The sequence below is a fragment of the Megalops cyprinoides genome, chromosome 11, assembly GCF_013368585.1.
Source record: "Megalops cyprinoides isolate fMegCyp1 chromosome 11, fMegCyp1.pri, whole genome shotgun sequence".
NCBI classification, from domain to species: domain Eukaryota; kingdom Metazoa; phylum Chordata; class Actinopteri; order Elopiformes; family Megalopidae; genus Megalops; species Megalops cyprinoides.
In genome coordinates, this window is record NC_050593.1 from 8,046,460 (window position 1) to 8,062,483 (window position 16,024).

Genomic DNA, 16,024 nt, shown 5'->3' on the forward strand with positions numbered 1-16,024 from the left:
AGACATAAGATCAATGCCTACAGGGCTCTAGGGCACAATGCCAAGAGAAAATACAGACACAATGTGAACAGGGCAGTAAAAGATCATGCCATTGTGCTGGCAGACCTTTATTGTGCTCATGACTCTCTCGTGCTCACAGACATTCTTTGTGTCTCGTTTTTCCTGGCTCAAACACCCGTAAGACCATGTGTGGTTCTTTTACAAGTCATGTAAGCTTCCTCCTACCAGCATCGTATTACTGCAAGATGACCAGTCCTCCATTCAGCTCTGAATGTGTGCCCTGAGCACCAGTAACCTTATCGCGCTATTACAGAAGCTGTTTATTACATGTGAGGGATTAGTGCTGAATGTAATGGAAATAAGAGACTTAAAGCTGTTTGAAGACTCCAGCACATGTGCTGCCGAACACGATGTAACAGGAGATGTGATTTCTCAGCAGGATTCCGGGCTCTGTTTGGTCTCATGAAAGCTTTGGCTTTAGGAATCATAATTTCAATCAAATCCCTGCGTGGAGAAAATGAGTCCTTTGCAAGTCAACTTAAAACATTAGAAATTCAAACTCTCAAGTATCCCCGCTAACACAGTTTGATCTATGATGTAACAGCCCTCTGCTCCGTGCTCTCCCTGCTGATCAGTAACTCATTCTGGCTGGAGGATTAGCCTCAGGATGCCTGGTACCGCCACAGGGGCGAAAGCCAATCTCGTCAATTTCACTCTCTGCCTCCTGGCAACACTTGCTATCTTTAAAGAATTAAATAAAAAAGAGCAATGCTGTTCCTTTCTTGAGGCGTACAGTTATAACGGACAATGATTTACAGTTCTCACCTTTATGTTCTTCTGGAGCTGTGATCTCAAACTTGATCATGCATGTGGCAGACGTTGAGTAACCTGTGAGATCAACAGCTCATAATGAAAGAACAAATTACCACAGCCTATTTGGAATCCGCTGCACATATACATTGGTTGGAGTGAGTGGGTGTGCATTGTTTTTGCAAATGGTATTCTTTGTTTTGGATCATCTTATTGATCTTCCGTGTTGGAGTTACAAGACTACATTTCCCTTGATCATGCAGATAGACGAATGATTGTATGGACAGCCCTGTTACATGTGTTCCTATAATTATGAGGAATTCTCTTTGCAATTTGACTTGATACAGTTAGTATGGATCATACAAACAACAGTTTCGTGCATATTTCTTTCAAGTTGTTACACTTTTCTTTGACTTCCCCTACACGCAGGTAAGTCTCAGCTACTGTGCTCAGAAGCACTGTAATTTACACATTCTGCCCCTTACTGAGTGCTGGTAGTGGTTTATTTAACTCATTCAGGGAGCAGATTCATGTTTTAAGAGTCAGCATGTAGGTTTTCTTACAAACAGCACAAATTTTGGAGCAGTGATCTTGTTTCTGTCCTCTGGTCTGGCAGATAGTCATAGAAGAAACAGGTGCATTGTGGGTATTCCTCATGAGGGACCACTCTGGATACTTATGGATTGACGTTTGAGGCCTGGGCTGAAGAAAGGGTGCTATCCTCTGCCTCTGCGGGGAACACTAACCCAGCAGCTTTCGGCGTTGTGTTATTGAGTCGTCTTGCATTGCTAAGGCAGCATAGCCTGCCTCGATCACCAAGGCAACTGCGAAAGCCTGTCTCCTTTGGTTTGCAGATGTGGCTGCTTCAGACTGCATCGGGCGCCTGCTCCTGAAAGGAGAGGAATGCTGGGAACAGAGTCTGAGAGACCCCTCGGCTCAGGCGCTCACATTAGACGAGCTCTACGAGGAGATCATCAATGACGTTGCAGCGCCCGTCAAGAAACTGTAGGCCCTGCCATAATTCATTACCATAACCATTTTATTTTCTACTTTACTGTTCTTATGAAGAATGTAACAGAGTGTGCATCTCATACCCACATCTGCATGGGATTAGGAAGAGGTCACTTTTGAGATGGCGTTTGATTATGTTGTTGGAATCTGGAACCATAGGGCGGTATGACTGCTGTCCACCTTTCTCCACTGATCTTTGTGCAATTTTGTTTTTGTGCTCAGTGGGTATACATAATACAATTGCATCAGGACCACAACAAGCGCTGATTTTTCAGTCGTGTTTCCAAGCCTGTTTACCCCCCCCCCCCCCCCAACTCCTTGTCTTGTAGAACCCGCCATGCCATCCCCATCTCCAAGTGGGACAGTCTCCTGGAGAAGGACGCCATGTTCAGGGACTCCGTTGGGGTTCTGGCCCAGCAGCCCTCCCAGGACAGTGGCATTGATGGCTCCTTTGGCACCAGTGCAAATAAAGTGGAGCAGGCAAGTCCACACCAGCCAACTGTAAGGGTAACCAATAATGTTTAGATGACACTGTAAAGCAGTACCAGAGCAAGTCAAACAGCAAATGATAGCCATTGCAAAAATGATATTGGTGTAATTTCCAGAACTTGGGCATCAGCCCTTTCCTGGCACAGAATTTGGAAGCTCACACCCCACAACACACAACGGCTTTGATGCAGGAGAACCAAGAGCCTGAACTGCAAAAGAACCTAAATGAAAAGACAACAGTGAAATACAGGGCCACTGGGTCTTCTCATGAGGTGTACATGCTTGTTGAATGTTCTACCAGGGCATGACAACTCCGCTACAGCGGCACTGTGATTGCTCTTCAATCGCCGGACGCAGACAGACGCAGCACGCCGTGGAATTGAAGGGGGAAGTTAACACAGTGACCGAGCAAGAGAGAGATTAGCCTTTACGACTTTGGGTAAAAACAAAACAAAAATAAATGACAATGTTTAAGGAGTGTGTCAATAGCCCAGCCACTAGAGAGCATTAGAGTACGAGGTTTGATGAGTTTGTTCAGAACAACCGTACTGGGACTCCTACACCAGCTCACAGCTGGAAAGTGGAGCTCTAATCCTCTTTTCCTCACCATCACAGAGGGGTTTAGCTGTGTTGTGCTTTTACATGCGTGTAGAGCATGTTAATCATGTGCTCTGTTATGTTCACTATTCTCTGTAGACTTCAGCAGTTTATAGTATCTTACTAAAAAAGCATGAAGGGACTAGCTGGATTATCTCATTCAGGCCAAGTTAGGATATGTAGTTATCTGTGTTGGGAGAGTTAAGGTTATTGACTGAGATGGTTGGGATCCTATACGGCAGTGAGATGCATTTAAGATCAGCTCTCTACGTAAAAGGAAACCCATTCATGCTCCCTTCTAGAGTTTTTTTTAAAGGGGGCAGGATGAAAGTGATCATTACATTACATTACTGGCATTTAGCAGACACTCTTATCCAGAGCAACTTACATCAGTTATAGTTATTTACAATGTTATCCATTTATAGAGGTGGATGTTTAACTGAGGCAATTGTGGGATAAGCACCTTGCCCAAGGGTACAGCAAGGAATCAAACTGGCAACCTTTTGGTAATGAGTCCTGCTTCTTAACCACTATGCTACACTGCCACCCCACAGTGTAGGGGTGGCATGTCAGTTTTACAATACTGAATATTTTTCACTCAAAGAGAGTCACAGACTGGGACAAGGAGTGAGATTATCGTCACGGATATCCACTATCGAAGCGGTGAGGCTATTGAATTCTGTCAAAACCTAGGAGAATCGTATGAATTGTCCCTTCTTAGTGATCATATTGTCTCTGAACCTACAGGGGAACACAGCCTATGTGGGTTTGACAGCTGAGCTGAAAGGAGGAGGAGATCGGGCAGCAGGACCAAGACTGTTGACATTTTATTATGTCAAAAAAATGTTGCCTTTAGCTGTAGCCATCAGTTTATTTACAATATGGTACCAATGTGCCTATAAGGAAGTTTGTGTCTCACAGAAACACACAGACCTCCATCCCCCTCCAGGATGACAGGTGGAGAGTGGTGTGTGTTTGTGTGTGTTTATGCAAGTGTGCGGGTGGGTGGAATGCTTCCACGCTTTGAAGTGGGAGGTTATAGTGATCCCTCTGAAGTAGAGCATACTGGGAGGAGGGCTTTATGTCCTTTTCTTTCCTGCTGGTGGTGGAAGCCTCATTGCATGACTGAGAGCGGATTGCCACTCCTTTCCTCTCCAGCCATGGGTCTCTGTGCACAACGTTCCCATAATCCTCCTGGATATGCAGCTTCTGCAAGTTGGGTTGACCTCTGTGCATGAGACACCCATGATTCCTTTGGTTGCGTAGGCTACTGTGGCTCGGCTCAGTGACCTTTGCTCTGTTTCTTTCAGGTGCGGCTCATGCCCCCCGCCCCGAGTGATGACCTGGCCTCCCTCAGCGAGCTGACCGACAGCAGCCTTCTCTATGAGATGCAGAAGCGTTTTGGGAACGACCAGATCTATGTGAGTGCCCCACATCCTTTACTACTATAGCCCCCTGTGTGAGTTTTATGGATTTCACAGAAGTATGAGTGAGGCATCCTATAGCAAACACCTACTGAAAGGCAGCAAAATTTAAACATTCCAAAAAAAAACTCCAACATAAATCGTGATCGTGAGCTACCCCCTGTAGACAAGTAACCAAACACTGGCCTGAATAAATGAACCCTGCTGACCCAGGATTGCTGGTGTTCCTTTCACCCCATTCTCGTTCCCTGGGATGTGATTTAAGGTCTGATCTCAGACCTGCCTGTGTAAACATTGGCCTCGGCCCCTGCTTTCGGTGACTCTGAATGTAAATCAGTGCGTAATGGACTCACTTCCATTTCACGGTTAAAAGCAGGCCTGTTCACTCATTACTTTACCTACAGAGGACAGCTCTCTGTGCTTTTGGGAAGCGGACTGTCCCAAATGCAAGGTGAAGGGGAAGTGGAAGCCATATATACTCCCTCTACCCCTTCATTTTCTTTGCCTTTTACAGCATACTGCACCAAGCTTCAGCTTCTCTCTCAAGTCTGAAAATGAACTGCAGTTACCCAATTATTATACCTGTTTCTTATTTTTTCAGACTTACATTGGCCATATTCTTCTGCTAGTGAATCCCAACAAGGAATTACCTATCTATTCCACACTGGTAAGTATTATTTCCATAAATTGAATTGCAGAAAATAGTGTCTCCTGTGTTGTGGCTTCGTCTATTGGAGATTGGGAGTGTTGGGCTCTGAACTGTGCATTCCGGTGGTAGATAATGGTCCGTGTGGACTTGAAATCGGACTTGATCTTTTCATTAATAATTCATCCTTTTCCTGTCAGTGATACAGAGTATGCCTGTAAAACACACAGCCAATCGCACTCTCTCTGGCTGGATATTAAAGGGATTGAGTTGCTTTCTAAATAACCCATATTACCGAATGTATCAGATGGGTTTTAAAACTGCTGAGCGGGGAAAATGGCCACTTTGACTCCAGTGCAGTCAGAGGGAGGAGGATGATACACGAGCCGCGCCACGCTCTGCTAATTGCTGTTGAAAAGGTCAAAATGAATAAGAGCTTACGGGCACGCCCCGCTCTGTCCAGAGAGGACCTAGTGAATGGCTCCTTGAGTGAGGGGGGTCATCTAAGGTCTCCTTTCATGCCCCTGTCACCTGCATCTGTGCTGAAGAGGGCAAGGGAAAGCTTTAGGGCTGACACCAAACATTTGATTATTCTCCTCTGTGAGATTACTAATCGATTACTTCCGGTGTTCAAATGTTTGTGGATTAACCAAAAAGGAAGAAAAATACAGAGCTTCTCTTATACATCCAAAAGAAAGCCTATGAACATTCAGTGAAGTGATTGATATGCCCCATTTTCCTGCCTGAATGACTGTTTTCAGATTTCTTGAGATGGAAGGAACATGCAGAATTAACAGGAGCTCTGCAAAACACTGCAAGATTTGGTTTGGTAATCTTGGTGGCCAAAGGATATCGGAAAATGAAACTATTCTAGATATATATTCTCAAGTGGACATACATCCCTGTTGAAGGAGCTGTCACTTTCCTGCTCTCTGTCAGTTTTCTAACCCAGGCATCTACTGAGTTGCAGGAGATGCTTTCAGTTTTGTGGGTACTATTTGTGTGGCTGTTTCTGTGGGATCAGTTAAAGGAGTTGTGGCCAGTACTGTAGCTGTCTCCTTGCACAATGGTGAAATCAGGCTCCATTCCAGTTTTTGGTGTTCAGAGTGTGGAGATAAGCAAATATAAAACAAAATGAAAGATATCTCTATTGAAATGTGTAGCTTCTGCCTTCTCTCTGTCTATGTCTCTCTCAGTTTCTCCTTCTCTGTCTGCCTCCACCTCTGTTATCTCTCTTTCTCTCTCTGTTGCTGCCTGTCTTCATTTTCCTTTCTTCCTCGGTCAGTCTCCCCATCTTTCTCTGCATTACCTCAGGCCCTCTGTGCTTCTCTCTTTCCCTCCACCTTCCTCTCCCTCCTCTCCTCCGTGCCTCGAACATCCACACGCTCAGACGTGTCCGGGTGTGTTAGTGGTAATGGGTGCAGAGAGGGAATCCATTAGAAACAGCAGTAGGACAAACTAACACCCACGATCCATCAGCGGAGACCCAGCCTGCTCTCTCCCTGCCTCCCACCCGCTGCTTAGCCAGGCATGGTGATGAGATTGCGCAGGCTGGAGCACGGCCTGTTTCCATTCCACATCCTCTCAACTGTCCTGCTGTTACACAGACACAGCCAAGCCGGACCCCTCTCCGAAGTCAGCTGGCTTTTACTCTGCATGTTCACTGTACCAGTGTTAGTCTCTGCTGCATCTGCATCACTGACCCTATATTATCTCCAGAAATAGACACTGTCGGTAATGTATGTATCATGCACACTCTAAATCAGCTTCATTTGATACAAGGTATGAATAGCATGTTTTCTGTTACCTCCAAACCAGAAAGCATCTGGCTGTATAAAATCAGGCTATTATCAATGTTTTGCTATTCTGCGCCAACCCAGCTAACCTGATACTCTCTTCAGGAACAGGTTAATTTTCTGCAGATTATACCACACTGTCTCTAAACCACCTTAATTTGATAGAACATGTAAAGAACATGTACTCATTTACACTCGAATGCATCAAAGGATGTGTGGGCTGGCTCCTGGGTGGATGGCTGTATTTGTGCTTGTGAATTTGTATGAGTCCATGCATATATGCACGTGCCTCTGTGCAGTTGTGGCCATTTGAATGTGTTTGCATGCTTACAAATGTGTGTGGGTGTGAGTGTAGGTATGGCTGTGCTTGTCTGAGTGTAGTTGGCCATGCATATGTATGTTCATATGTGGTATGTGCATGTGTGTACGTGTATTTGTGTGTAGCTGTGTGCTTTTAGGATTGCATTTGGATGTGTGAGTGTATTTGGTGGTGTGTGACTGTGTGTGTGTGTCCGCGCGTGTGTGCATGTGAGTGTATCTAGATGTGTGTGTTTGTGCATGTGTGTGGTGGGTTTGTGCTGTGAGTGTGTGGGCGTCTCTGTCTTAATGAGACTGTCAGGGTGAATCAGCCCCACTGGGACTTTATGAATCACAAGTTGGTGCTGCAGTGCCTCACAGTGGACACATAGGCAACCAAGAGATTGCAGAAAATGAGCTTTTCTCAGGGTTCTAATGTTTGTTCCCTCCCTGTCAGAGAGAGAAAAGGAAAGGCTGGTATTACTGTCAAAGGTTTTCTGTTAATTGATTCTTCCTTTTGCCAACTTCCTTGAGCACAACCATTAGTCCATGCTCACATTCTCTGAAAATGAGCAGTATGTTACAGGTGCACAGTGCTTCTGTCTGTGCTCCAAGTATAAAGGTTCTAAAGCTCTTTATTCCATTATTTCTGTCATTTTGAATCTCTGCCTTGCTCTCTGCCTCTCTGTTCTTCCCACATTTTGCCAGGATATGCAGCTTTGTTTCCACCTCTCTGAAACAGCAGTCATCACAGCCTGTCCTGGCTGTCTAAGGGATGTTTTGGATGTGTGGCAAAAAGTAACGGGTGCCGGTGATTTGATTCTCTGTCACACTCCAGGTGAGTCAGCTGTACCTGAGCTCCAGTGGTCGTCTCTGCTCCTCCCTGCCCCCCCACATCTTCTCCTCCGCAGAGAGGGCCTATCACATGATGTTGCAGGAGCGGCGGCCACAGTGTTTCATTCTCAGGTATCACCCACTGGCATGCTCCATCACCCTGCTCCACCCCCTCTGTCCCACAGCCCCGCCCCTCTTCTCCCCTAGTGACACGCCTTATGGCCCTGCCCCTCCCTATTTTGGTGTCAAGCCACCTTGTTGTCTTGGAGTAACTGCATGAAGAAATCCCCCGTGCTGAAAAATAAATCTGTCTCTCTTCACTCATTCATCACCCCTCTACTGCAGGTGTAGATCCAAACTGGCTGCAAAGTGAGGCTATACCCTTTCACACTGCAGCTGATTCGAAACAACTGTCACTGACTGTACACACACACACACACACACCACTACTGTTGTGAAGATGCTCCCTGTTAAGATAAGCTATAGAATCCAGACTGCTTGACAGACGTTTGTTGATACCATATCTTGTACAGTAATCCACTGAGCAAAGAGCATTGTGTTACGGTGCACTTGTAATGCATGTGCACAGCTGATGAGTGTTACCAGAGCAAGCTGAATAATTGCACTTGCTTCTCACTCCGAACAGGACATACGTGTGCGATTGGAACTCCTGTTACTGAGCTGTGTGTGGACACAACCAACAAACCAACTGTTGGAAAAGACTAAACAAACTAAACTAAACAAACAGACTAAACAAATAACAGAGCACCTAAAAGTTTGTGATTTCACAAAGGGACGGATTTTTTTTGTTGTTTGTTTGTTTTGTTTTTTTTTATTATTCTCTATGGAAAAATACACCTGAGGAGGGAGAAAGAGCTAGCTAGCTAGCTAACTTACCCAAAATACCTAACGTTAGCTAAGTTAGCTAGTATAATTCATGGTCTTGGGAAGTATCATCTGAGAAACCTACATTAATTTACCCAATTTACAGTAATTCTACCCAATTTTCAATTTTTGGAAGTTATGGTTAACTCTCTGACATCATATCAATAATTACATCACAATATAACATCAACATGACATCAAGCTGTTTTTTTTTTTTTGTTTGTTTTTTAACGGAAGAGGTTGGAATATGAGTCCGCCATCTTCGTTTCATACAGTATCTTTGGAGGCGTCATTGTGCAGCCTGGTTTACACATTAAAGAGAATGAAGAGTCGTGCTTGAACTTAGGAGGTGTCTACAGTTTGAGGTAGATTCACCTCACCTCATCTCGCAATAGCAACGTTTATAATATCGAGAACACTATAAGTTCTTACACCCCTCAGAGACGATACAACCTTCAGACCGCTGGATCAACTTCAGCCCTTTTTTTACCCCAGAATGCACCCTGCTCCCTAATTGCAATTACGTCCTGCGCTTGATTCGCGCGCCTCGTTAAGCCGAACATATTGCTCCGTCAGACCGGGCTGGATCCCGCAAGAAGTCCATTCATCACGACTGCAACCCATTTATCACAGAAAGTCCCCGATGTGAGGGGGGGGAAAACGCCCCACCAGCTCGTCCGCGTTTCGCTTATCGCTGTGTTTTCAGGGAGCAATGGAAACAGCGTGTCTGCAAGGGTCTGATATATGTGCCTTTTTCAGAAATGCAACATGCCCTTGAAATCCAATATGCTCCAGAACGAATGAGGTGCTTCACACTTTAATGGAGTGGCTCGTCGAAGCTGTAATTGACCTTTAAAAGCCATCTGCTCTTTGTTAGGATTCGCTGTAACAGGATCATTTCTGTATTAGCGGAACCAGTGGATGGACAAACTCACTAACAGAATGCGATGGTGGTGTTTGTTAGCTGCGACTTTTGAACGGCTGTGTCTGTCCTGTCGCTGAGTCAGCAGCTTCCGCAAAGTCATTATAGTCATCACGAGGTGGCAGAAAATTCGCCAAGGTATCCACCAAAGTAGTCATAGCCCTTAAACAGTTTCTGTTCTTTCAGCCTTTTTCTTGGATTTCTAGCAAACAAGAACTGATAAGTCAGTGACAATGTAGCTTTTATAAAATGAACAATGTAACTTTAATATCAGGAAAAATCACATTGTGTACAGCCTTGTGTGACAGCATGATTTAAAGGGAAATAGCAAATGGCACAAATGGAAAATTGAACAAGGAAGCTTACCAAAACCTTACATGAGGATGTATCCTAACAAAAGGATACATGAATCTGTGCTAGTTCCCGCTGTGTGTCTGTGCTGTCCAAGGCTTCGTATGATAAAATTGTAAACTTCTAATCCATACCACTCCTGCATGTAGTTGAACTGATGTTGGTAAGATCTTTCTACCTAAGAAGGGGAAATATTCAGTCAAATCTGAAACTAAATCCTGGGTTAAATCTATTCACAACAACTGCATCTGCTAGCAGAATGTGTGAAGAGGGAATCTACATTGAGGCTACAGCAGGAAGGAGTTCTATCTGACAGGAACACTATGCAGGGTTTGGGGCTGATGGATGTAGCCAAGGCTCGCTAACTTAGCGCCGATACCCAACCGCCGGGGACCAGACGCCTGCTGCCCAGCGGGGGGGCCTTTCTGTGGAGCAGGGACTCCAACATCCTTCTCACCGATTGGTCTTTAATTTAGGGCTGCGGGGTCAGTGTAGGTTAACCCTAGGGCCCATTCATGCATCATTTCTACAAAGACGCCACCCACCAGCTCAATGCTAATTCTACAGTGCGCTCCTGCATTAAGCACTGTTGACAAACCGTTTACAGAAGAGGGAGAGATGCACATGATTCCCAGAACACATTTGTTTTAGCCTGCAGGCATTTTCAGGAGTCGTTCATCAGAAAGACATCCCCCATATGGGAAGGATCTGTTGAATCTCTTTTCTTCCCCCTCCCTCTCTTGAGCATCATCCCTCTTCCACTCCCCCTTGTTTGGTGGGAGCTGTTGGTCCTTCCCCTTAACAGGGTTACGCTTTTTCATTATTTTCTGTGAGATTGAGATTATTGCAAATTTGATATCTTATTTATTTCTGAATATTTTCCACACTGTAGAAGAAAGTCATCTGTGTTTCTGTCGTTCCTGTTTCACAGTGACCACATGTACAATCTTCTTCTGGTAATCGTACGTTTTTGTGTCTGGATTTAGTACAGTATGCTCGAGTGTGGTCACTGAGTCTGCGAGGATCTATGTTTTATATCTCAGACAGTGAAGACTTCTTTGTCTGTCTTTTTTCAATTTGTGTGCATTCCCTTTTTAGAGCCTAATAACAGTTATGTTCTGGATAGGAGTTTTAGTCAGTTTTGTAATCCAGTGTTCCTGTGTTTTAAGAATAAATCATGAAATGCAGTATTGTCTCCACCTCTTGAAACTGTCATCGTGAGCTTTACAATGTTTTTCTTTATGTATGGTCTTATACTATTTTCAGATAATCTGCCAAGGCATATTCTGTTTTGAGGACCAGCATGTTATTTTGTGAGTGAGTGAGTGAGTGAGTGAGTGAGTGAACGTGTGTGTGTGTGTGTCTGTGTGTGTGTGTGTGTGTGTGTTTGTGTGTGTGTGTGTGTGTGTCTGTGTGTGTGTTTTGTTTGTTCTGCTTTTCTTACCGATGTTTTGTCCAAGTATTGAGCTGTTCTGAGGCTGCTTCTGCTAATCGCTGTTAATTATGTGAGCCTCAGCCAGCTGTCTGAGGGGACTCTTCTGAGTTCACCTCTTGGTAATGAGGGCTTTGTAATGCTATGAGTGAGGGTCAATATTTATGAAATTTATTCAGAATATTTTCAGATTTAGCATTTTTTGTATTTTACTTAAAATGGCATTACCCTGAATGATTAATGTGAACATTAATATATATAATATAGTTTATTTTCATGCTGTCTGAAGTTCTGTGAGCTCTCACTCTTAGTTCAGTCAGTACCAGATTTTGAAACACCATGTATTTCAAATATTTTGTTTCAGTCACATTGCCAGGGCCCAGTTCAGGCGGTATTCATCCAGCGGAACTGGGCTCTGCTGAAGACCTTGTTAAGAGAGTGGCAGCCAAACCAATCATCTGCACTGGGCAAAGATTTATTTTTGACATAGAGAATGAGTCTGGGAGCAGAAGACTGTTCAGCACCATTCCCAGCTCATTTATATAAATGCTGAGAGAGTCAGACTCAGTGGAGCGATTTGTCCTCTTTCTCTTTCTCCAGCGGAGAGAGTGGCTCAGGGAAGACAGAGGCCTGCAAACACATTGTGAAGCACCTGACAGCTCGGTCCAGTCATAAGGGATTCACACTGGAGCCCAAAATGAAGCAGGTGTGTGTGGGCCTTGGTCTGTCTTACTGGCAATCCATGATGCCATTTGCTCTTCTGGGCAGTATGAGTACACTTTGTCTAAGCCCGTCTTTGTTTTCACGCTATAAGATTTTGTCACCTTAAAAGAGACTGCATGAGATTAACGGACATTAGAGCCGTCTCCCTAAAAAGGCAGACACCAAGTCCTTGTCTGTGCAGTATCAACCTCTGCTGGTGTGGCCTTGTCACTGCACCTTTGCTTGATTTACCAAATTTAGTGAACACAATCAGTCTGTTTTTAGATTCATTGGAATGTGTACATACTTCATTCCTGTCCTGACATGACTCTGTTCTTATTACAAGTGAAGGGCTCGGTTGTTTTTTTCCCATGTTTCCAGGTAAACTGTATCCTTGAAGCATTTGGTCACGCGAAGACAGAAATGAACAACAACTCAAGCCGATTTATAAAGTTCCTTTCGCTGCAATACTGTGAGAAGAAGAAAACTTTAATCAGAGGTACATTCCAGCTATTCTGGTTTTGTAAACAGAACAATACGTCAGCAATGACTGATGAGGATAATTACCTGGAAATGGCTGCCAGCAAGTCTGCACTAGTTTTTTTTTTTCCATCTTTCTTCTTTTATTAATTGTGTTTTCATCGTCACAAAGCCTTGTTTTCCAGGAATTGAACTTCCAGTGTTTTATAAGTCACCACAAGAGGGAGCTAGAGCTCCAGTTGCAAAAAATTGGATTTTTCTCTCACTAAAGCTTTCTATTGCCACCTCATCAGCTGGTGACAGATCTGAAGCAAATAACAATGAATCATTTTAACACAGAGTATTATTTTAAAAAAATGACTAATGTGCCTCTTCTGAGAGAAGCAAAAAAAGGTGCTTGTCATCCTCTCACAAGCATCAATGTGGTATGCTCTGATAGTGAAATATCTTGCCATAGAGATTGGGGTTGTTTGTGTGTCTTCAGCTAGGGTGTATACATACCTCTTGGAGAAGTCTCGCCTCACCTCCTCACAGCAGAATCAACACAACTTCAGCATCTTCTACCTGATGGCAGAGGGCATGTCTCCAGAAGAGAAGACTGCCATGTACCTCAACAACATGTTGGCACACAGGTAAATAGGCATTACACACAGTGGAATATACTTTACACACAGGTGAATATGCTTTGCACACATGTAATTATACTGTAGGTAAACATATTTAAATGCGGGTGCACATACAATAACAATAGTGATTTGTCTGTGTATCAACGATATTAGTTTGTGTGGCGCACAGAAACGCTGTGAACAGATTGCACCTGTTTATCCCAGTTCAGGGCACAAAATCATATGCATTACATGCGGAAGTTCCACCAGATAGAATTTGATACACAGTGTGCATGAGTTTGCAGACAGGCCCACTGCGTTCCCTCCAGCGCCAGATGCCAATGAATTCTGCACACAGAGCGCGACCGGTGACCGCAGCAGAGCACAAACCAGGTCATCGTGTGCACCGGCAATCTCGCGGCGCGGTCAAAAGTTCACAGCGCGCATGTTACATAAACATTCCTGGGGATGTTTTGCGACCTAAATCTGGTGCAGGGGCTCCACTCCACCACGAAGATCCAGTGCTTGTTAGAGTCCTAGTGAGCGGGAGGGAGGGAGAGAAAATCGAAAACAAAGACACCTGAAAAAACTGTGTCCTGTGCCCTCTAGATACAAGGACAAACTCACCCACCTGCACCAGCCCCCGACCTTACCAAGCACCAGGCATGTTCTGTTGTTACAATAACAAGTGATATTATCTGGAACACACTGAGTCGAGACTAAGAAGACCTGCATGATGGGCCGTTCTTCAATGGACACCTTTTGCCAGGTTGAAAAATAAAGTCAGCTTCCATTATATGCCATGGCAGTTTCTGCAGAACTCCCACAACACACCATGCAACTTTCTGCCCCCGTGCAATCACTCAACTACGCTGTGTTCCTGTTGCATCTCCTGCCGATTTGTAGCTCTCCAGAAGTCGGCTAGTGCTTGCAGGCTAGTCTCGCAGAATAGAGCAGCTTCAGGGCAGAGCAGGGGCAGCAGCACTTAGTATTTAAACCACAAGGCCACTGCACTCTTCTAGAACTGGCCTGGGAACAGCTCTTTCAGTCTTCATAGGCTTCAGTGGCCCAATGGTCTACACCCAAGGTTTAAACCCCGGTAAGCTCATTGTGGCCCTTGGAGGCTCTTACCACTACACTGTTCCTCCTTGCTACAGGTACCTGAGTCGGAGCTCACCGGTTGGCATGGCAACGGGCAGTACTCAGAGCAGAGACAAGCTGGTGGCACTGAAGCAAGCTCTCAGGGCCCTGGGCTTCAACAATCTGGTATAAGCACAGCTCTGCACACAAGCATGCTCACACACAGGCACAACAACACACGCATAAACACACACACAAACACACACACACACACACACTCATGCAGACATACACGCACAAACACACAGGCACACACACTCACGCTCTAGTCAAGACAACTATCCATTTTGTTAAATATGTAATGTGCACAAAGGATTACAGAGTGCAACCTAATTGTTATTTACAGCTTTAAAATAACTGGTTTTCTTGTTATTTTTGTGGCATTTATGTCCAGGCAAAACAAGTATAAATGGTTAAACTGCTACTTATGCACAGTTCTAAAGTTGCTGTCTTTCAACTATACAAAGAAGAAACGTTCTAAACAAGGGAAGGAATGACTATTCAACGCCCACACGTGTCTATTTTCAGTGAGGGAGAGAAGTGTGTGTGTTTGAGAAGCCAAATTTGGCTCTGCATGAGTGTATGTGTGCTTTTTCTATGCTTTTCTCACAGTTGACGTGGTGTAACAGCATGTTCAACCTGTGCCAGCTTTTTATGACTGCGGGCAGCAGACACTGTGTCCTGTACAACTCACTGCTGCCCTTTAAAGTGTGGCCTCAGTTTATATTGTTACTGCACATTAAAGCCCTCAGTGTAAAGCATTACTGCACATTAAAGCCCTCAGTGTAAAGCATTACTGCACTTTAAAGCCCTCAGTGTAAAGCATTACTGCACATTAAAGCCCTCAGTGTAAAGCATTACTGCACATTAAAGCCCTCAGTGTAAAGCATTACTGCACTTTAAAGCCCTCAGTGTAAAGCATTACTGCACACTAAAGCCCTCAGTGTAAAGCATTACTGCACTTTAAAGCCCTCAGTGTAAAGCATTACTGTACTTTAAAGCCCTCAGTTTAAAGTGTTACTTCCCTTTCAAGCCCTCAGTTTAAAGCGTTACTTCCCTTTAAAGCCCTCAGCTTAAAGCATGAGTGCACTGTGCAGACTTCAGTTTGAAATGTTACTTCCCTTTGTGTGTGCTCTTAGGTTCAACACACAAACTATCTTTCAGGTCTACCACACCCAGCAGTTCTACTCTGGCTGTTATCCATATGGCCTCACACAGCCACTGTGTGACCTCAGCTGTGAGACAGACCTACACCTGTCTGTGAGCAGAGACAGCCACTGTGTGATCTCAGCTGTGAGACAGACCTACACCTGTCTGTGAGCAGAGACAGCCACTGTGTGATCTCAGCTGTGAGACAGACCTACACCTGTCTGTGAGCAGAGACAGCCACTGTGTGACCTCAGCTGTGAGACAGACCTACACCTGTCTGTGAGCAGAGACAGCCACTGTGTGATCTCAGCTGTGAGACAGACCTACACCTGTCTGTGAGCAGAGACAGCCACTGTGTGATCTCAGCTGTGAGACAGACCTACACCTGTCTGTGAGCAGAGACAGCCACTGTGTGATCTCAGCTGTGAGACAGACCTACACCTGTCTGTGAGCA

General features: G+C 44.7%; 1 protein-coding gene across 1 annotated transcript in view; it reads left to right on the forward strand.

The window, feature by feature from the left end:
* myo16 (myosin XVI) overlaps window positions 1-16,024 on the forward strand; it is a 99,942-nt gene that overhangs the window by 44,701 nt on the left and 39,217 nt on the right. Inside the window, 9 exon segments of the mRNA XM_036540092.1 lie at window positions 1,665-1,815; window positions 2,151-2,301; window positions 4,218-4,328; window positions 4,933-4,998; window positions 7,909-8,036; window positions 12,095-12,200; window positions 12,578-12,695; window positions 13,161-13,308; window positions 14,439-14,547. Of these exon segments, the coding sequence (XP_036395985.1) occupies window positions 1,665-1,815; window positions 2,151-2,301; window positions 4,218-4,328; window positions 4,933-4,998; window positions 7,909-8,036; window positions 12,095-12,200; window positions 12,578-12,695; window positions 13,161-13,308; window positions 14,439-14,547 (1,088 nt within the window).